The sequence below is a fragment of the Nicotiana sylvestris genome, chromosome 11 (assembly GCF_000393655.2).
Source record: "Nicotiana sylvestris chromosome 11, ASM39365v2, whole genome shotgun sequence".
In the NCBI taxonomy this organism is placed as follows: Eukaryota; Viridiplantae; Streptophyta; class Magnoliopsida; order Solanales; family Solanaceae; genus Nicotiana; species Nicotiana sylvestris.
The window spans coordinates 164822958-164846087 of NC_091067.1; the positions used below are offsets into that span (position 1 = coordinate 164822958).

Genomic DNA, 23130 nt, shown 5'->3' on the forward strand with positions numbered 1-23130 from the left:
TTTTGTTTTTATTTTCAACTTGTATATGGAATAATACTCGTTATTTATATTTTTCTTCAATTTTAGTCTATGGTATATTCAGTGGTGAATCCAGAAAATTTAATAAGGGTATTCAAATTTTGAATACTCTTTGCCAGTGGGCTATGCAAGTGTGTTCAGAGTCTATTTTTAATCAATAACAAGTACATATTTTGTCTCATTTTATAATATCTTAATATTTGAAGAAAATGATAAAAGAAAATATCCTTGCTATATTGTAAATGTCTTGACATTTTGAGATACGTAATTTTCAAACAAGAGATTACAATTTCATTTCATTTAATTGTTTCTTAAGAAATATTCTTTCATTATATTATACAACACCAAATAAATAATAATTGGAATACTTGCTCTTTCACCTTAATAACCACCATTAAAGCAAGGTATCCCTTAGCATTGAGGAAGATCTAAAGTCAGCGTTGCCTTTTCGCTATCTTGAAGAATAAATTAGAAGCTGTCACGGCCATATGTTCCTTTCTCCAGATTAAGCAGACTTTTATTGAATTATATTTCTTGGAAAATTACATATATATTTTTTCCGAGTAAAAAGATTTCATATATAATTATACCAAAAATTGATTTAATTTTAGAGCTAAAAGAATGAGAGAAGAACTTTTATTCCAAGGTGCCCTTCAATTTATAGTCTATTATGTCTCTTATAAAAAAAGATGAAACTTTTTAATTTTAATATTTTTACTTTACTCTTAATAAAATGCGCTTAATAAATGACATGTTGAAGGCATCATGTATCAAAAAGGTTTTCGGTATGACGCAAATATTTAGCTTATGGGGTAATATTTTATTATTTATTAAAAACCGTTAAATACTATTACGTATATAAAGTGAGACGAAAGAAGTAGTGAACGCAAAGAATTTATCGCTTCGGGGATGACCTAGTTGGTTTGGAGGGGATCATCCATATAGATGACCTCAATGTCTTCTGGGTCGAGTCTGTCGCACAAGACTTGCCTAGTGCGATTTACATTTCCTGTATGGTTTGCATGTTATTACATAGTGGAAGATTTACCCAGTGCGCATAAAGTGCTCACCATAGAGTGTTCATCCAAAGGGCAGAGACGGTAGCGACCGCGCATTTTCCTAGAAGTTTCCAAAAAAAAAAGCAAAGAATTTAATTCAAAATCCCAAAAACAATAAATAAAAAATAGTAGTTTCTAAAAGTGTATTTTTTCCAAAATCAAGGGCCAAGAGTATAGACAATAAATTATGTAGTCCTAGTCACACACAAGCGGGATACAAGAGGCCACAAAGAGGGTTTGCTTTTGTTGGCTCGACGAGTGAGCTGATCTTTGCTGCTTCCAACTGTGTATAAATACGTAGCCCCCCTCTCCCTACATTTTCTCCTTTTTCTCTGTAAACCCTCAGAGAGCTTCAGCCCCCCATTTATTATTCTCTTTTTCTTTTTGAATCTGAAGGGAAAAGAGAACAGGAAAATAGAATGGGAGAGAAGCCAAAATCTGGAGGTGTTTGGCCCACTGTTAAGCCCTTTGTTAATGGAGGTGCTTCTGGTATGCTTGCCACCTGTGTTATTCAGCCCATCGATATGATCAAGGTATATCCCTTAAACCACGTATGACTATTACTGTTCTTGTTTGTGAAGATCCTTCCTTTTTGATGTTTTGAGGGTGTTCTGTTTTTTAGATGTGTTTCGTTAGTGGGTCAAGTTCAGATCTTGGCTCAAATGAGTGTCATTTTGGGGTTTTATTGCTTTTTTGTTTTGTATGTGATGTTTGGTTTTGATCTTATGGTGTATCTGGTGAATTCAGATCTTAGATCAAATGGGGATTATGCTGCAATGTCTCATTTTACGTTTTCCAATTTAGAGCTGTTTTTGTGGTGAATGAACAAGATCTAGCCTTAAAAAGATTTGATCTTTACACTAGGAATTTCTTCCCATCTACCTAACCCTTGGTGTCAGGGTTATCCGGTACCTATGTTCAGAGGCGGAGCTAGGATTTGAAGTTCATGAGTTCAGAATTTTAGTCTTTTTAAGTTAATGGGTTACCGAAAGGCTAGCGCCCTTTGCCTATGTTGGTGCTTGTGGGAGGTAGCAGGTATCCGATGGAATAGTCGAGTTGCGCGCAAGCTGGCACGGACACTACCAATATAACAAAAAACTGAATCTTTGGATTTTTTATTCAGTATGAGATAAAGTTTGAATCTTGCAGTTTGTAATACTACTACTTAAATTTGATGGGATCTATTCTGATTTATGGTACTTTCTTATGATGGCAGGTGAGGATACAATTGGGTCAGGGATCAGCAGTTGATGTCACCAAGACCATGCTTAAAAATGAAGGCTTTGGTGCCTTTTACAAGGTTTGTTTCCCTGAGATTTATATTGGTTAACTCGGTCCTTGAGTAATAATGTTGCACCATTTACTTGTTGATCTCTGACTGAATAATTCATTATTTTATCTTAGATCACAAGAAACAGATAGGTATTTTAATTCCCCACTAATAATGAGTATACCTGCTCTTTTAAACTTGGTGCTGAATGGGTTTGTAGTCCTTATATTATAGTATTCTCAAGAGACGACTGATAAATATTTCTAATGTTTCACCTTGGTTATGGCGTTGTGCCTTACCAAATTAGCTACTTTTTTGGAGTTTATGGTTAGCATTACCTTTTACTATCTCATATGATCCTGAAAAGTTTAAATGCCTGAAAGGAACAATTTCTGAATTGTTTTGTCAATCGATAGTACACCTGGAAAATATCAGAAAGAGAACTAGATGATGCTTTCCTCTAGAAATGAGCTGGTGAAAGTCTTTCTGTATTTAATACAAATGTTTTACGTCTTTCAATACCCATCTTTGGCGTAATGCGTAAGAGATACTCTTATTCCATTCAAACTTTTAATTGGTGAATGCTACAAGTATAACCTATCATGGATAAGACTGGTGCCGAGTAACATAGATTGGATTATATAAGGTGACTCCCAAATGCATTAATCTGTTGTATGATTATCAATTGAGATTTTTTAGATTTCCCGTGAGAGTTCTTGGGGAAAATAGATTATCATACCTAAAATCCAGATGGTTTTACTTGAAAGACAATTGATAAGCTTACAAATATTTTAAGCTTTAGTGACTGTAGCTTCAAAGATTAGTTGGACTTCGCAATACTTGAATAATCTTGACTCTGAGATGGATGTCATACTATCAATGTAAAATCTAAGGCTGATGTTCTGTGTCAAGGTTGTCCAAAGTAATGCCGTCCATTATTGGATCAGCTTCATTGAAAGCTGATGGCCTGATGCACTTGTTTTATTTAATGCATAATTTTCTCTAACTTTTTGTGTTGTATGGTTTTTTGTGATTCCATGCCATCAATTATTTTATCGTCATATGCAGGGTTTGTCAGCTGGGCTTCTTAGGCAGGCAACCTATACAACAGCCAGACTTGGGTCATTCAGGTGACTGTTTGTCTAAATTGTCTTTCCTCCATTCATAATGCGCCAGATTTATTTAAGTTTTCAAGTACTATTGATATACGTCAAGATTCATAATACTTCACAGCCCTTAGGATTGCCTTCAATTGTTCTTTGATGCATCTAGGCTCATAGTTGTGACATATCATTGATCATACCATCCCAATAGTATGTCTTATATATTACATATGACTAATAAATTGGAGGTTTTCAAAGGATTTACTCTGCACGCCGCTCATAATGAGGTGCTGTGCACATCTTATTGGAATTTCCGTCTAAAGAAGTTACTCTTTGGATATGTCAAGTGTCAGCATAGGAAAAAAATTAATGAACAATGTGATCTTATTGATTTTCTGCAAGTCTTGCTTTTCTAATATTTTGAAGAGCTTGGGATTAGTTGATTACGACACTCCATGTTATCCTTTCCCCCTTCCCTCCACTTGGCTGCTAAGTTTATTGAAAGTTTTGCGGTTTGGTCTTATTTTGTAATTTTTTTCGAGGTGGTTGTGCTTATTGGGTTTGCTCTGTTGTGCTTTTCTGATGATTCTTGTTGCAAGGCCTGTGATATCACTGTTGGACCTCCATAGAGATGCAGGGTTTTGCTAAAATTTTATGTGTTTATGGAATATTGAGCTAACACACCTTTTGAAAGAATTGGTGTGATAAAACTCAGCAGGTGGAAGAATAAGTGACACGACGAATTTTAGATAATACAAAGACTTAATAACCTACTTCACCATGCATGTTTGGAGTGTCGATTGTAGCTACTTGTGTAATAAGATTAAGCTCAATTTCCTCCTTGGAGCAAAGAGGACCTAGCTAAAAGCACTGTATTATTGGTGATATTGAGGATGATTTTATACAATAGCCCCACTTATTGCTGTTATGCTTTTTGCTTGATAAGATTCTTGCCTATATTCATCCAATAAAAGAAAAAAGGACTTACTTTTCTGCGTCTCTTCTGGTTTTCTTGAAATAGAATTTTGACGAACAAGGCCATTGAGGCCAATGAAGGAAAGCCCTTGCCTCTGTACCAAAAGGCTTTATGCGGTCTTACTGCTGGAGCAATTGGTGCATGTTTTGGTAGTCCAGCAGATTTAGCCCTCATTCGTATGCAAGCTGATGCTACCTTGCCTTTAGCACAGAGACGTCATTACACAAATGCATTTCATGCACTCTCCCGTATTGTGGCTGATGAAGGAGTTCTAGCCCTCTGGAAAGGTGCTGGCCCCACAGTAGTAAGGGCAATGGCATTGAACATGGGAATGCTTGCCTCTTATGACCAAAGTGTGGAGTTCTGTAGGGACAACCTTGGCATGAGTGAGGCTGCTACAGTAGTAGGTAATATAATTTCTGTTCTAATGCTTCTAAGGGTCCTGATTTTAGTCTTAAGTACTTGACTTTCTTCAATGTCTTCCCTCAAGAAGGGTTTAAGCTCAGATTGTAATTTCAAGAGGGGAACAAATGATGCAACTTGTCTTAGAAAAAGAATCAGTAAACTTTTCTTTAGGAAATTTCACCCATCTTTTGCATAGCCTGGTCAATCATTTAAGTTACTATCTGCTAGAGAATGCAGCATCTTTGGGCAGCCTGATTCCTTTCTTTGGTGCAGTTAGTGCCTTACGGAAAAAAACTGCTTGTTGTGAAATGCATATATTAATCTCTACTTTGCTTACTGCCTTTCTACTTATGAAACTTAATTTCATTCAAGTTGTTTGGTAGATTGAGGGAATTTGGGACTCTGGTAAAGTTGGTCATTGTAGACTGTTAGATGGTGTAAGCTATGCCTTTGAGGTGTTGCCAATGAGTAGGGCAGTTCATTCTTCTGCTCTGACTCTAAAATGTTCTCTAGGAAGTCATTTCTGCTGTGGCATTCAATAACATGGAAATAGTGCTTTGCAAAGTTTGTCTGGGATATTGTGTGTTCAAGTACATTTTTTTCTCTCGCTCTTCACATTGACTGTCTTGAACGTTGGTGTTATCATTGGATGATGTAAAATTTAATATCTCCCATGAGGCGCAGTGTTTCCCCTTCTTACAAATCCTTTCTCTTTCCTAAAACACAGGGGCCAGCAGTGTTTCTGGATTCTTTGCTGCTGCTTGCAGTTTACCATTTGATTACGTCAAGACTCAGATACAGAAAATGCAGCCAGATGCTGAAGGAAAGTTGCCTTACTCTGGTTCTTTCGATTGTGCCATGAAAACTTTGAAGGCAGGAGGACCGTTCAAATTTTACACCGGATTTCCAGTATATTGTGTTAGGATTGCTCCTCATGTTATGGTATGTTTCCCTCTGTTTCTTCCAACTAAAGTTCTTTCGATTCCATGTCAGCTTTTACCATATGTTTACTTCTTTGTTTTCCCTATGCAGATGACTTGGATTTTCCTTAACCAAATTCAGAAGGCGGAGAAGAAACTTGGATTGTGATTTGCTTCTAAAAGATACATCCGCTCAGTTGAGCTCTATTAGAATAACATCTTTGCATTGTTGTATTAGTACTTCTTTATCTATTTCTTTAATTTCACACCTTCAAAGTGAAAGGGTGCTTTAAGATTTTTTTGGCGATACCTTGACTCGTGAAATTTAGGTTAGGCATTTGGTCTTTTTTGATATTCCTACCAATTTAGTTTTGGGAGGACTGCTTTATCCAAATGGATGGGAAGATTCTTTTAGCTGAATAAGCTATGTACTTCAAAAACTTTTTTGAAGTAGGTTTTATGGAGTTTTACACCAATTCCAGCTTGTCATCTTTAGCTTGATCTTGTTACCTATATTTGGCTATTCTTAAATGGTTAAGTTTCTTTTGTTAGTATCATCTTGGAATGAGCTATTGAGTATTGGAGTGAAAATGGATCCAAATGGAGCAGAACATATGATAGAGTCATGTAGTTCTTAACTAGTTTAAGATTGAGATATAGTTGTCTATTGGTGTATATGCCTCTAGACAACAAGTACAGGTGTTCATGCCCCTATCTTGGGTCAGGCTGTTAAAAACTTTAACTTATTTATCCTTTGTTCTACGCGTTATCTATACAAAATCATGCCTCAAGAGCCTGATAGCATGCATTTTTGATTGATCTGCTTGTTTGTATATAAATTTTGAATTCTACAGGATCTTGTATTGAAGTTTTCCTAGTTTCCAGACTGGGGAGATAGGTTAGATAGCTTCTTTTGACATTGAAATTGCTAGGTTTGCATACTATTGTTTTTGATACAAAATCTGGAAAAAACTTATTTGCCAAACAAAACTGCATACAACCTCACTGATTGACCAGAGTATTTAGTCCCATATCAAGGTGCAATGTTGCAAAAACTATTGAACTTGAGTGGAGGTGTAGAGTAGTTTGATGAGAGTATTTTAGAGGCAACAACTGCATTAGCTGCTTCTGTATAATGAGCACCATCCCAGCTAATGTACTTGGATCTATCCTCACATATTGTGTAATTTCCTTGCCCACATTTGTTGTTTGATTCAAAATTGTATGGTGGCCCTCCATATCCACAACATGCCATCAATGGATTCACAAACCCTGCAAAAATAGACCCAATCACTTCTTATAGCGATACACAAGCAAGATATCGGTACACTATCAACAACAATCCAGTAAAATCCCACAAATAGGGTCTGAGGAGGGTAGAGTGTATGCAAATCTTAGAGAGGTTGTTTCCGAAAGACCCTCGGCTCAAGAAAAAGAAAATAAATAATGGATCACTGACAACAACAGAAGCCAGAAAAATAAAATAATATTAACATCATAAGAAACAGAAAATAAATATAAAAGCAATAACAATACCTAGTAATAATGCCATAGAAAATAGTGTGGAAGCTACATAAACCACTAACAATCCAAGGAGAAACATTATCAGCCTAGTCCCGCCCCCCGGAAATAATGTAGAAAACGCTAGACTCCCTCCTACAACACTTAGTATTTACACTAAACCAAGCAATTTATCCTTTAAGATAGTGATACACATGCAAGAAATCAGTAAATATATATCCACACTGAGTATTTACACTAAACTAAGCAATTTAACCTTTGAGGTGAAAAGGGTGAATGCGTCATTATATTTTTGGAAAAATGAAAGAAAGGAACACTTACCATAGTTTGAAGAATTGGCAATGAGGTCATATTTGATGGAGTAGACATCAACATAAACAATGGTGGTGTTCTTCAATTCATCTCTTAGTTTTTCGGAGAGAAGGTACAGTTTGTCATTGAATATTTTTGCACCTTCGTTTAGAGATCTTAGGCAACCATGCTCATCATAATCATCCTTATACTTGTTATATGTTGTAAGTGATTTAGGCAAGCACCCTATTGGCCCTGTATTATGTACCCAAAAATTCTTTCCACCTTCTTCATAAATTGCCTGCAATATAATGTATAAATTCAATATGATTGAAGAAAAAAAAAATAACAAGCAAAAAGAGCAAAAGTATACACATTTAGAAAGAAAAAACAAAAGATAAAAAGGGAGAGGAATATAAAAGTATGCTTACCTTTATTGCATTTTCAATTTCATAAATAAAATCAGGAATTTTTAGGATAGCTTTTTCATATGAGAGACCACCAAACACTCCATCCAAATCATTTTGTCCAATATCAATTGTGTAGAGGGCATTCCTTAAATCTTCATCTCCTAGCAAATTTCCATTGCCTAAAATATACAAATAATATTCCTAATTTAAGAATTGAACAACAATTAACTAAAAAGAATTCTTGTCTTGCCTTCGAGCCTCTGGTCCAATGGTAAGAGCGTATAAATGTATGGATTAGGCAAACGTTATGAGTTCAAATTTTGTCGTAGATAAGAACCTAATATTTAAATAGAGAGGGGTAGAACGACAAGTTCATTAGCCACCAAGTTTCGAACCGTGAGATTTCTTGATTATAAAAAGAAATTGTTGTCTTTGCATCGTCACTTCACTTTTTTGTCTCTTATTTCCTTTCGGCCTGAAAATGTCATTATTTTTAATAGGAAAGATTAACTTTTTAATATGGTTATAATTTCATATATACCTTTGTCAAATAACTCAAGAGAAAGAGATCGAAACCGATGGAACTGGGCAATTTGGATCTTTAAATTAAAAGAATCTGAGGCTGGAAGAGTTTTAGAACCAGCAATAGCAAAATTAACTCCGTTTGTAAAGTTTTTGCCCATTGACTCCATAAATGGAGTTAAATAACCATTTTTCACACTTTCGCCTGCAATTAAAAAAATGAAAATTAAACAAACAAACAAATAAATAAACAAAAGATGAACACGAGCCTTGAAAATGGACGAGTTAATGATATTTGTGCTTGCTTAACAAAAAAAGGATAAAAAAATTGGAGAAGTCAAGAATTTTCTTAAGGGTGTTCGAACTTAAAAGAAGTAAAAATAATTTCCAACAAAAGGTGTTCAATATATGTTATGTACCTACAATGGCGGACCCAGAATTTTATGCAAGCGGGTTCAGTCGGATAAATCCATAACTAACATAAGCGGTATAAGCCGTATAAGCGGGTTCAAAAATAATTTCTATACAAAATTTACCTTGCTTTAGCCATAATTTAAACATATACACAGTATTATTTTTTGACAAAGCGGGTTCAGTTGAACCCACTTCTCACCACTTGGGTCCGCCCTTGTGTACCTATAAAATCTGATATTTTACCTATATACGCAGTATAATTTTCCGACAAAAGATGGTCAATTGACTGCCTAACCAAAGTGTGGCTTTGCCTCTGACAACAGTAAAACAAATCCAGTGTAAATGGTATCTTTAAGAAAAAAACAAAAACATATGTATATGCAAAGACGTATACCGTTGAAAAAAAAACAATAACAATGACCTAGTGAAATTTCATTAGTCGAGTCTGAGGAGACTGTTTCCGAAAGACCTTCGGCTCAAGAAGATGAAAAGAGACAATATCAGTACCACCAACAGAAACCAATAACATCATGAAAACCAGAAAATAGATGCAAAGCAAAAGCGATAGCCATTACATAGATCCAACAGTATGAAAAACGAAAGAGTAATAAGACACAACATTATCACTAGCTGACTTAAACAAAAATTTTATCAGACTAGTCTCACAAAGGAGCAAATTCAAACGCTTATAACCCAAATTGTGTTAATAAATTGACACTGTTTGTTTACGAAAAATTTTGTGTACGCCATTGCGAGGTAAAATTAAAGTTTAAACCAACTTACATAGAAAATCAATGACTAATTTGCCATCACACATTCGACCAGCTAAATCATGATTGATGGTGTGTTTTTTCGGAAGCTGTCCGATCATTCCACGTATTATAACGTAGCCACCAGTATCAGAATTGGAGTCACCAAAATTGATAATTACTAGATTTCCATTACATTGTGAATCAACAGATAAAGGAAAGAAAAGACCAATAATAAGGGAAATTATAAAAGACAGAAAATAAAATATTCTCTCCTTCAAATCCATCATTTTGCTTCTTCATCTTTGATCAAACATCCTTTTTTTTTTGGTTGCAAATTTACTTACAATTTTGAGTATAGGGTAAGTGATAATTTATATCAAACTATGTTTGATATATGGAATTAAGTCTATAATATAGAGACGGAAAAATTAAATATTTTTTTTGAAAGAAAAGAAAGGTAGTTTGAGAAAATGAAATTTTATACCACCTTGTTTTTTCTTCCTTCAATTGAGCTATCTTTTTAGTTAGAAAAAAATATGAAGAAGCTATCTTTTAGGAAAAAAAATTGTAAGAACTAGCTATTTTTTGGTTGATTTCTCTTGATAGTGGAAAAATGAAGAACTATTTTGACCCCTTTAAAAAATAATATAAGAAGAATTTTATGACCAGTTATAGCATAAATGTCAAGGAATAATTGATACTATTAGATAAACAAAAAAGATTTATGTATACGTAGGGATCGTCTGTATTCTGTAATTGTTAAGACAGAAACCAACAGATTAGTAGAGTACCATTAATTAGCTTGTTAAATATTTGTTGAACCAAAATAAAACCGAAGATAATGGCACTATAATACCGTTAGAAAACACAACAAATTTCATGTCATTTATTCATGAAATTAAACATAAACAATAAATGAAGAAACTGAAAAGAGAACAAACAATTAAAACTGAAAATATAATTAATCAATGCAAAATAACTCCAAAGCCCCAAAAAGATTTACAATCAAAACAAAAGAAAAGGATAGAAAGACAAGAATTCATTACCCTTCAAATAAAACACATCACTACTAGAAATCAGGTGATTTCCGTCCAAGAATTTCCGACCGAAATCGGTTGGAATTAAGAGTATTTGGTCGCAAAACACAACAAAAGTGACTGACAGCAAAAAAAATAAACTTTCCGACCGATTTCGGTCGGAAAATTTGTCAAATATTTGGTCAAACTTGTATATAATGTAAAAAATAATTATTTATTAAAATATTTCCAAATTTTCGACCGAACTCGGTCGGGAACTGATCAAATATTTGGTCAACCTTGTATATAATGTAAAAAATATTTATTTATTAAAAAAATTCAAATTGCTTTTTGAATTTTTTGTTTTCCGTGCAAGACAAAAAACCGAAATAATTGTAACTCAATATTTCCGACCGAATTCGGTCGGAAAGTGGTCAAATATTTGGTCAACATTGTACATAAATAATTATTTATTAAAATACTTCCAAGTTTCCGACCGAATTCGGTCGGAAACTTTGAATTTTTTATATATATTTAATTAACCAACCGAAAAAATTATAAATGAATATTTCCAACCGAATTCGGTCGGAACAATATTTACTATAACTAATATATATATATATATATATAGGAGTATCCTTAAGTAATGTTAGGTTTGATTCGACTGTAAAAACAGTTGTTTACCGACGCAGCAATATCGACAGACTTTTTTCTGTCACTTATAGTAATTAGTAAGTGTATTAGTTGTAATTAGCTTATAGATTGACATTACACTAAGTATAAGCCCTTTAGTAGTATCCTTAAGTAATGTTAGGTTTGATTCGACCGTAAATTGATAATTTTATTACGTAGAAGTGTATTAGTGACAACTAGCTTATATAAATTGATAATTACAATAAGCATAAGTGAATTTGCCGATGATTTATTCTAAATTCGTAATCACACTACCTAAATGTATAGTATAGTATAGTATAGTATATATTGCTACTATTATAGAAGGGACTAAGGAGAGGAGCTTGGGGTAGTAAGGGAATTTTGGGAATAACATTTTTTGGCTTTCTGGACACGTGCTATCTCTGATTTTCCAGTCTGTGCCTCTATGCGAAGCCCAAACCAGCACAGAATTCCGAAGAAGGTACGCGCTACTACTCTTTCTCCGGATTTTGATCTATTTTCCTCAAATCTCTTCCGATCTTCTCTCTTGCGGCACAGTTTCTGCGCTTCGCCGAAACAGTTATCAGGTTAGTTATGTTTTGCCCGGAATTTTGCTTCCTTTGCCCCAACTTTTGTGTACTTCCCTGAGACTGAGAATATGTGTTTGGGAAAAATTCTTCAATGCATCAGACTTTCTATTCGATTTATGCGAAGAATAATCTGATGATTTTGATTTTGGATAATTTTTATTTGATTTTGGATAAACGGTGCGCCGAGCAGTCACTACAAGAAATTAGGTTTTTAGCGACGATCTTTAGTGGCGACGGTTCCAAATTGCTTTTTGAATTTTTTGTTTCCCGCGCAAGACAAAAAACCGAAATAATTGTAACTCAATATTTCCGACCGAATTCGGTCGGAAAGTGGTCAAATATTTGGTCAACATTGTACTTAAATAATTATTTATTAAGAGTATTTGGTCGCAAAACACAACAAAAATGACTGACAGCAAAAAAAATAAACTTTCCGACCGATTTCGGTCGGAAAATTTGTCAAATATTAGGTCAAACTTGTATATAATGTAAAAAATAATTATTTATTAAAATATTTCCAAATTTCCGACCGAACTCGGTCGGGAACTGATCAAATATTTGGTCAACCTTGTATATAATGTAAAAAGTAATTATTTATTAAAAAAATTCCAAATTGCTTTTTGATTTTTTTGTTTCCCGCGCAAGACAAAAAATCAAAATAATTGTAACTCAATATTTCCAACCGAATTCGGTCGGAAAGTGGTCAAATATTTGGTCAACATTGTACATAAATAATTATTTATTAAAATACTTCCAAGTTTCCGACCGAATTCGGTCGGAAACTTTGAATTTTTTATATATATTTAATTAACCAACCGAAAAAATTATAAATGAATATTTCCAACCGAATTCGGTCGGAACAATATTTACTATAACTAATATATATATATATATATATATTTGATATAGGAGTATCCTTAAGTAATGTTACGTTTGATTCGACCGTAAAAACAGTTGTTTACCGACTCAGCAATATCGACAGACTTTTTTCTGTCGCTTATAGTAATTAGTAAGTGTATTAGTTGTAATTAGCTTATAGATTGACATTACACTAAGTATAAGTCCTTTAGTAGTATCCTTAAGTAATGTTAGGTTTGATTCGACCGTAAATTAATAATTTTATTACGTAGAAGTGTATTAGTGACAATTAGCTTATATAAATTGATAATTACAATAAGCATAAGTGGATTTGCCGATGATTTATTCTAAATTCGTAATCACACTATCTAAATGTATAGTGTGTGTGTGTGTGTGTATATATATATATATATATATGTGTGTGTGTGTGTGTGTGTATATATATATGTATATGTATATATATACATACACACACATCTTAATATCACTAATGTTATATCGAATATCGCTTATATACTATACAGTTAGTATATATGTAATTCTATATATATATCTGAAATTGATAATTAGTGTAAGTAGAACCGCATTAATGGTATCCTTAAGTAACGTTAACAATTAATGAACTAGTGGTATCTTTATATAAGTAACGTTAGTGATTGATTAGCCGATACATTGATAATTATACACTAAATGGAAGTGTATTAATGATATTTGTGAGAAATGTTTGTGATTGTTTATCTTTAGTTTGATAATTAAAGTAAGTGAAAGTTTATTAGTGGTATCGTTAAGTAATATAAGTGTTATTCTGAAGTAACGCTAGTGATTCATTAGCCTATACATTGATAATTATATGCTATATTCGATATACTCTCTCTCTCTCTCTCTCTCTATATATATATATATATATATATAGAGAGAGAGAGAGAGAGAGAGATATGCTATACTATCTTATATATACTATACACTTTACTAAAAAATAGTTGTTTACCGATGCAGCAGTACCGACGGACTTTTTTTCTGTCGCTTATATTATAGTAAGTGTATTAGTTGTAATTAGCTTATAGATTGACATTACACTAAGTATAAGTCCTTTAGTAGTATCCTTAAGTAATGTTAGGTTTGATTCGACCGTAAATTGATAATTTTATTACGTAGAAGTGTATTAGTGACAACTAGCTTATATAAATTGATAATTACAATAAGCATAAGTGGATTTGCCGATGATTTATTCTAAATTCGTAATCACACTACCTAAATCTATTGTATAGTATAGTATATATTACTACTATTATAGAAGGGACTAAGGAGAGGAGCTTGGGGTAGTAAGGGTATTTTGGGAATAACATTTTTTGGCTTTCTGGACACGTGCTATCTCTGATTTTCCAGTCTGTGCCTCTATGCGAAGCCCAAACCAGGACAGAATTCCGAAGAAGGTCCGCGCTACTACTCTTTCTCCGGATTTGATCTATTTTCCTCGAATCTCTTCCGATCTTCTCTCTTGCGGCACAGTTTCTGCGCTTCGCCGAAACAGTTATCAGGTTAGTTATGTTTTGCCCGGAATTTTGCTTCCTTTGCCCCAACTTTTGTGTACTTCCCTGAGACTGAGAATATGTGTTTGAGAAAAATTCTTCAATGCATCATACTTTCTATTCGATTTATGCGAAGAATAATCTGATGATTTTGATTTTGGATAATTTTGATTTGATTTTGGATAAATGGTGCACCGAGCAGTCACTACAAGAAATTAGGTTTTTAGCGACGATCTTTAGTGGTGACGGTTCCAAATTGCTTTTTGAATTTTTTGTTTCCCTCGCAAGACAAAAAACCGAAATAATTGTAACTCAATATTTCCGACCGAATTCGTTCGGAAAGTGGTCAAATATTTGGTCAACATTGTACATAAATAATTAATTATTAAGAGTATTTGGTCGCAAAACACAACAAACATGACTGACAACAAAAAAAATAAACTTTCCGACCGATTTCGGTCGGAAAATTTGTCAAATATTTGGTCAAATTTGTATATAATGTAAAAAATAATTATTTATTAAAATATTTCAAAATTTCCGACCGAACTCGGTCGGGAACTGATCCAATATTTGGTCAACCTTGTATATAATGTAAAAAATAATTATTTATTAAAAAAATTCCAAATTGCTTTTTGAATTTTTTGTTTCCCGCGCAAGACAAAAAACCGAAATAATTGTAACTCAATATTTCCGACCGAATTCGGTCGGAAAATGGTCAAATATTTGGTCAACATTGTACATAAATAATTATTTATTAAGAGTATTTGGTCGCAAAACACAACAAAAGTGACTGACAGCAAAAAAAATAAACTTTCCGACCGATTTCGGTCGGAAAATTTGTCAAATATTTGGTCAAACTTGTATATAATGTAAAAAATAATTATTTATTAAAATATTTCCAAATTTCCGACCGAACTCGGTCGGGAACTGATCAAATATTTGGTCAACCTTGTATATAATGTAAAAAGTAATTATTTATTAAAAAAAATCCAAATTGCTTTTTGAATTTTTTGTTTCCCGCGCAAGACAAAAAATCAAAATAATTGTAACTCAATATTTCCAACCGAATTCGGTCGGAAAGTGGTCAAATATTTGGTCAACATTGTACATAAATAATTATTTATTAAAATACTTCCAAGTTTCCGACCGAATTCGGTCGGAAACTTTGAATTTTTTATATATATTTAATTAACCAACCGAAAAAATTATAAATGAATATTTCCAACCGAATTCGGTCGGAACAATATTTACTATAACTAATATTTATATATATATTTGATATAGGAGTATCCTTAAGTAATGTTAGGTTTGATTCGACCGTAAAAACAGTTGTTTACCGACACAGCAGTATCGACAGACTTTTTTCTGTCGCTTATAGTAATTAGTAAGTGTATTAGTTGTAATTAGCTTATAGATTGACATTACACTAAGTATAAGTCCTTTAGTATTATCCTTAAGTAATGTTAGGTTTGATTCGACTGTGAATTAATAATTTTATTACGTAGAAGTGTATTAGTGACAATTAGCTTATATAAATTGATAATTACAATAAGCATAAGTGGATTTGCCGATGATTTATTCTAAATTCGTAATCGCACTATCTAAATATATAGTGTGTGTGTGTGTGTGTATATATATATATATATATGTGTGTGTGTGTGTGTGTATATATATATATGTATATGTATATATATACATACACACACATCTTAATATCACTAATGTTATATCGAATATCGCTTATATACTATATAGTTAGTATATATGTAATACTATATATATATCTGAAATTGATAATTAGTGTAAGTAGAACCGCATTAATGGTATCCTTAAGTAACGTTAACAATTAATGAACTAGTGGTATCTTTATATAAGTAACGTTAGTGATTGATTAGCCGATACATTGATAATTATACACTAAATGGAAGTGTATTAATGATATTTGTGAGAAATGTTTGTGATTGTTTATCTTTAGTTTGATAATTAAAGTAAGTGAAAGTTTATTAGTGGTATCGTTAAGTAATATAAGTGTTATTCTGAAGTAACGCTAGTGATTCATTAGCCTATACATTGATAATTATATGCTATATTCGATATACTCTCTCTCTCTCTCTCTCTCTCTCTCTCTCTCTCTATATATATATATATATATATATATATATATATATATATATATAGAGAGAGAGAGAGAGAGAGAGAGAGAGAGAGAGATATGCTATACTATCTTATATATACTATACACTTTACTAAAAAACAGTTGTTTACCGATGCAGCAGTACCGACGGACTTTTTTTCTGTCGCTTATATTATAGTAAGTGTATTAGTTGTAATTAGCTTATAGATTGACATTACACTAAGTATAAGTCCTTTAGTAGTATCCTTAAGTAATGTTAGGTTTGATTCGACCGTAAATTGATAATTTTATTACGTAGAAGTGTATTAGTGACAACTAGCTTATATAAGTTGATAATTAAAATAAGCATAAGTGGATTTGCCGATGATTTATTCTAAATTCGTAATCACACTACCTAAATCTATAGTATAGTATAATATATATTACTACTATTATAGAAGGGACTAAGGAGAGGAGCTTGGGGTAGTAAGGGTATTTTGGGAATAACATTTTTTGGCTTTCTGGACACGTGCTATCTCTGATTTTCCAGTCTGTGCCTCTATGCGAAGCCCAAACCAGGACAGAATTCCGAAGAAGGTCCGCGCTACTACTCTTTCTCCGGATTTGATCTATTTTCCTCGAATCTCTTCCGATCTTCTCTCTTGCGGCACAGTTTCTGCGCTTCGCCGAAACAGTTATCAGGTTAGTTATGTTTTGCCCGGAATTTTGCTTCCTTTGCCCCAACTTTTGTGTACTTCCCTGAGACTGAGAATATGTGTTTGAGAAAAATTCTTCAATGCATCATACTTTCTATTCGATTTATGCGAAGAATAATCTGATGATTTTGATTTTGGATAATTTTGATTTGATTTTGGATAAACGGTGCACCGAGCAGTCACTACAAGAAATTAGGTTTTTAGCGACGATCTTTAGTGGCGACGGTTCCAAATTGCTTTTTGAATTTTTTGTTTCCCTCGCAAGACAAAAAACCGAAATAATTGTAACTCAATATTTCCGACCGAATTCGGTCGGAAAGTGGTCAAATATTTGGTCAACATTGTACATAAATAATTAATTATTAAGAGTATTTGATCGCAAAACACAACAAACATGACTGACAACAAAAAAAATAAACTTTCTGACCGATTTCGGTCGGAAAATTTGTCAAATATTTGGTCAAACTTGTATATAATGTAAAAAATAATTATTTATTAAAATATTTCAAAATTTCCGACCGAACTCGGTCGGGAACTGATCCAATATTTGGTCAACCTTGTATATAATGTAAAAAATAATTATTTATTAAAAAAAATTCCAAATTGTTTTTTGATTTTTTTGTTTCCCGCGCAAGACAAAAAACCGAAATAATTGTAACTCAATATTTCCGACCGAATTCGGTCGGAAAGTGGTCAAATATTTGGTCAACATTGTACATAAATAATTATTTATTAAGAGTATTTGGTCGCAAAACACAACAAAAGTGACTGACAACAAAAAAAATAAACTTTTCAACCGATTTCGATCGGAAAATTTGTCAAATATTTGGTCAAATTTGTATAAAATGTAAAAAATAATTATTTATTAAAATATTTCCAAATTTCCGACCGAACTCGGTCGGGAACTGATCAAATATTGGGTCAACCTTGTATATAATGTAAAAAATAATTATTTATTAAAAAATTTCCAAATTGCTTTTTGAATTTTTTGTTTCCCGTGCAAGACAAAAAACCGAAATAATTGTAACTCAATATTTCCGACCGAATTCGGTCGGAAAGTGGTCAAATATTTGGTCAACATTGTACATAAATAATTATTTATTAAAATACTTCCAAGTTTCCGACCGAATTCGGTCGGAAACTTTGATTTTTTTTATATATTTAATTAACCAACCGAAAAAATTATAAACAAATATTTCCAACCGAATTCGGTCTGAACAATATTTACTATAACTAATATATATATATTTTTATATATATAGGAGTATCCTTAAGTAATGTTAGGTTTGATTTGACCGTAAAAAAAGTTGTTTACCGACGCAGCAGTATCGACAGACTTTTATCTGTCGCTTATAGTAATTAGTAAGTGTATTAGTTGTAATTAGCTTATAGATTGACATTACACTAAGTATAAGTCCTTTAGTAGTATCCTTAAGTAATGTTAGGTTTGATTCGACCGTAAATTAATAATTTTATTACGTAGAAGTGTATTAGTGACAATTAGCTTATATAAATTGATAATTACAATAAGCATAAGTGGATTTGCCGATGATTTATTCTAAATTCGTAATCACACTATCTAAATGTATAGTGTGTCTATATATATATATATATATATATATATATATATATATATATATATATATCTTAAATTGATAATTAGTGTAAGTAGAACTACATTAATGGTATCCTTAAGTAACGTTAACAATTAATGAACTAGTGATATCTTTATATAAGTAACGTTAGTGATTGATTAGCCGATACATTGATAATTATACACTAAATGGAAGTGTATTAATGATATTTGTGAGAAATGTTTGTGATTGTTTTATCTTTAGTTTGATAATTAAAGTAAGTGAAAGTTTATTAGTGGTATCGTTAAGTAATATAAGTGTTATTCTGAAGTAACGTTAGTGATTCATTAGCCTATACATTGATAATTATATGCTATATTCGATATACTCTCTCTCTCTCTCTCTCTCTCTCTCACACACACACACACACACACACACACACACACACACACACACACACATATATATATATATATATATATATATATATATATATATATATATATATTATACTATCTTATAAATACTATACACTTTACTAAAAAACAGTTGTTTACCGATGCAGCAGTACCGACAGACTTTTTTTCTGTCGCTTATATTATAGTAAGTGTATTAGTTGTAATTAGCTTATAGATTGAGATTACACTAAGTATAAGTCCTTTAGTAATATCCTTAAGTAATGTTAGGTTTGATTCGAGCGTAAATTGATAATTTTATTACGTAGAAGTGTATTAGTGACAACTAGCTTATATAAATTGATAATTACAATAAGCATAAGTGGATTTGCCGATGATTTATTCTAAATTCGTAATCACACTACCTAAATGTATAGTATAGTATAGTATATATTACTACTATCATAGAAGGGACTAAGGAGAGGAGCTTGGGGTAGTAAGGGTATTTTGGGAATAATATTTTTTGACTTTCTGGACACGTGCTATCTCTGATTTTCCAGTCTGTGCCTCTATGCGAAGCCCAAACCAGCACAGAATTTCGAAGAAGGTCTGCGCTACTACTCTTTCTCCGGATTTTGATCTATTTTCCTCAAATCTCTTCCGATCTTCTCTCTTGCGGCACAGTTTCTGCGCTTCGCCGAAACAGTTATCAGGTTAGTTATGTTTTGCCCGGAATTTTGCTTCCTTTGCCCCAACTTTTGTGTACTTCCCTGAGACTGAGAATATGTGTTTGAGAAAAATTCTTCAATGCATCAGACTTTCTATTCGAATTATGCGAAGAATAATCTGATGATTTTGATTTTGGATAATTTTTATTTGATTTTGGATAAACGGTGCGCCGAGCAGTCACTACAAGAAATTAAGTTTTTAGCGACGATCTTTAGTGGCGACGGTTCTTGTTGCCATAAAAATACTAGTTTTAGTGGCGACTTGAATAGGTTGCCACTAAATATTATAAATTTAGCAGCGACTTTAATCATCGCCTCATAAAGTCCGGTTTTAGTGGTGACTTCACTAAGGTCGCCTCTAGTAGTTACTATGTTTTTATTTTGAAATTTTGATGAAAAATAATTTGTAGCGACCTTAAAATTCTCGCCACAAAATTTTATTTGCAGCGACAAAGTCGCTACTAAATATATACTAACCTTTTTTATTTTTTTAAATTATATTGCTAAAACCTAAGAAATTGAAATATGCTGCTAGTGTTTTCTTTGTTTCTGTTATAAATATATTATATTATGGATGTTCATTTAGTACTCTGTTGTAAATAAGCTTCCTGAAGAAGCTTATCACTTCGGTACCCGGTTATGGATAAACATTACCCCCAGTAGAAGTTTATCCATACCGGGTATAATAAGCTTATCTTTTCAGTACCCGGTTATGGATAAACATTACCCCCGGTAGAAGATTATCCATACCGGATATAATAAGCTTATCCATTCAGTACTCCGTTATGGATAAATATTGCTCTCAGTAGAAGATTATCCATATCTGGTACAGCAGCAGCTTACACAGCAGCTTGTAGCAGCTTACACAACAGCTTGTAGTAGCAGCTTACACAGCAGCTTATAGTAGCTTACACTGCAGCTTGTAGTAGCAGCTTACACAGCAGCTTGTAGTAGCAGCTTACACAGCAGCTTGTAGTAGCAGCTTACAGAGCAGGTTCCTTTCTTCTATAAATAGAAGAGATTTCAGTTCATTATGTACATCAGTTTGAATTCGAATAATATATCAGTTTCTCTCTATACTTGTCTTTACTTTATAGTCTTTATTTTATAACACGTTATCAGCACGAAGCTCTACCATCTCGAGCAAATATTTTGAAAGTATCTGAGGTAAGAACTTTCTTTTCCTAAATAATGTCAAATCTTTCTAAACTTGAATTTGTAGCCCTGGATATATCGGGCAAAAGCTACATGTCTTTGGGTGCTTGATGCTGAAATTCATCTTGATGCGATGGGTCTGGCAGACACCATCAAGGATAAAAATCAGGCATCAAACCAAGACCGTGCCAAAGCAATGATATTCCTACGCCATCACCTTGATGAGGGCCTGAAAATGGAATATCTCACTATTAAAGATCCAGTCATACTGTGGAATAATTTGAAAGATAGATATGACCACCTGAAGATGGTCGTTCTTCCACAGGCACGTTATGATTGGACTCATCTAAGGCTACAAGATTTTAAATCTATCAGTGAGTATAATTCTGCTATGTTCAGAATTATTTCCCAATTAAAATTATGTGGTGATAATATTACTGATCATGATATGTTGGAGAAAACTTTCACCACTTTTCATGCCTCGAATATGCTCCTGCAGCAGCAATATCGAGAGATGGGATTTAAAAAGTATTCTGAACTTATCTCACATCTTCTTATAGCAGAGCAACATAATGGGCTATTAATGAAAAATCATGAAAGTCGACCTATTGGTTCTTGTCCATTCCCTGAAGTGAATGAGACGAACTTCCACCAAGCTAAACGTGGAAGAGGTCGTGGCCCCAGTCGTGGTCATGGCCGTGGTCGGGGAAGAAACCCCAATCATGGTAATAATAATGCACCAAAGAAGCCTCCTCACCACCAGCAGTGGAAAAGGAAGGAACAAAAGCATGAAGCGGTGCAAGCGCCAAATGCAGAAAATGCATGCTATAGATGTGGAGGAAAAGGGCACTGGTCACGTACTTGTCGTACGCCAAAGCACCTGGTTGAGCTTTATCAAGCCTCCCTGAAGAAGACAGAGAAAAATGCTGAAGCAAATTTTATTTCTGAAGATAATTTAGACTTCATGCATTTGGATGTAGCTGATTACTTTGCACTCCCAGAAGGAGAAATAAGTCATGTAATCGGTAGTGAATCTGTAGAAATGTAAATATTTTAATTTTTGTTGTTTGTAATAAATAGTATGGTTATGTAATTGTTGTACATAAATAAAAGTTATGCTTTGATAATGATGTTTACTATAATATATTTTATTTATGTTATTTTGAAGAATATGGATAACCCTCAAATTATGTTTGGATCAAAGACAAATCATGAAGATATGTGTGTTATTGATAGTGGAACAACTCATGCCATATTCAACGATCAGAAATACTTTTCTTATTTGCATAAGGAAAAAGCAAATGTTTCAACAATTTCTGGTAATATAAGTTTGATTGAAGGCTCCGGAAGAGCCATAATATTTCTGTCTAAGGGAACAAAACTTATTATAGACAATGCATTGTTCTCCTCCAAGTCCCGAAGAAACTTGTTGAGTTTTATAGATATCCGCCGAAATGGGTATCATGTAGAGACAATAGATGAAATGAACAGGGAATATCTTTGTATTACAAAGAATATTTCTGGCCAGAAATGCATTGTAGAAAAGTTACCAACTTTATCTTCTGGCTTATACTATTCAAAAATTAGTACAATTGAAGCACACTCTATCGTAAACCAGAAGTTTACGGATTCAAATACTTTTGTGCTTTGGCATGGCCGTTTGGGCCATCCCGGATCAATAATGATGAGACGAATTACTGAAAATTCGAGTGGGCATCCATTAAAGAACCTGAAGATTCTTACAAATGACGAATTTTCTTGTGATGCTTGTTATCAAGGAAAAATGATCACTAGACCATCACCAATGAAGGTTGATATTGAATCCCCTGCCTTTTTAGAGCGTATACATGGGGATATATGTGGACCTATTCACCCACCAAGTGGGTTGTTTAGATATTTTATGGTCCTAATAGATGCATCTTCAAGATGGTCTCATGTGTGTCTACTATCATCTCGCAACCTGGCGTTTGCAAAGCTATTAGCCCAAATAATTCGATTAAGGGCACAATTCCCAGATTATCCTATAAAGGCTATTCGCCTTGATAATGCTGGAGAATTCTCATCTCAAGCTTTTGATGATTATTGTCTATCCGTTGGGATAAAAGTTGAACATCCTGTAGCTTATGTTCATACTCAAAATGG

The 23130-nt window shown here is 33.1% G+C and overlaps 2 protein-coding genes across 2 annotated transcripts; one reads left to right on the forward strand and one right to left on the reverse strand.

Annotated features, from left to right (window-relative positions):
• The first annotated feature begins 1292 nt into the window (after positions 1-1292).
• LOC104243121 (mitochondrial dicarboxylate/tricarboxylate transporter DTC-like) lies at positions 1293-6226 on the forward strand. The gene is made up of 6 exons (XM_009798269.2): positions 1293-1609; positions 2293-2376; positions 3415-3476; positions 4471-4832; positions 5558-5772; positions 5863-6226. The coding sequence occupies exons 1-6, from the start codon at positions 1496-1498 to the stop codon at positions 5917-5919; spliced, it is 894 nt and encodes a 297-aa protein (XP_009796571.1). The 5' UTR covers positions 1293-1495; the 3' UTR covers positions 5920-6226.
• Positions 6227-6689: 463 nt separating this feature from the next.
• On the reverse strand, positions 6690-9944 carry LOC104243123 (GDSL esterase/lipase At1g09390-like). The gene is made up of 5 exons (XM_009798272.2): positions 9692-9944; positions 8514-8699; positions 7994-8151; positions 7593-7863; positions 6690-7022 (listed from the first exon to the last, which is right to left on the reverse strand). Exons 1-5 carry the CDS (start codon positions 9942-9944, stop codon positions 6784-6786), a joined length of 1107 nt encoding a protein of 368 aa, XP_009796574.1. The 3' UTR covers positions 6690-6783.
• Positions 9945-23130: the final 13186 nt, after the last annotated feature.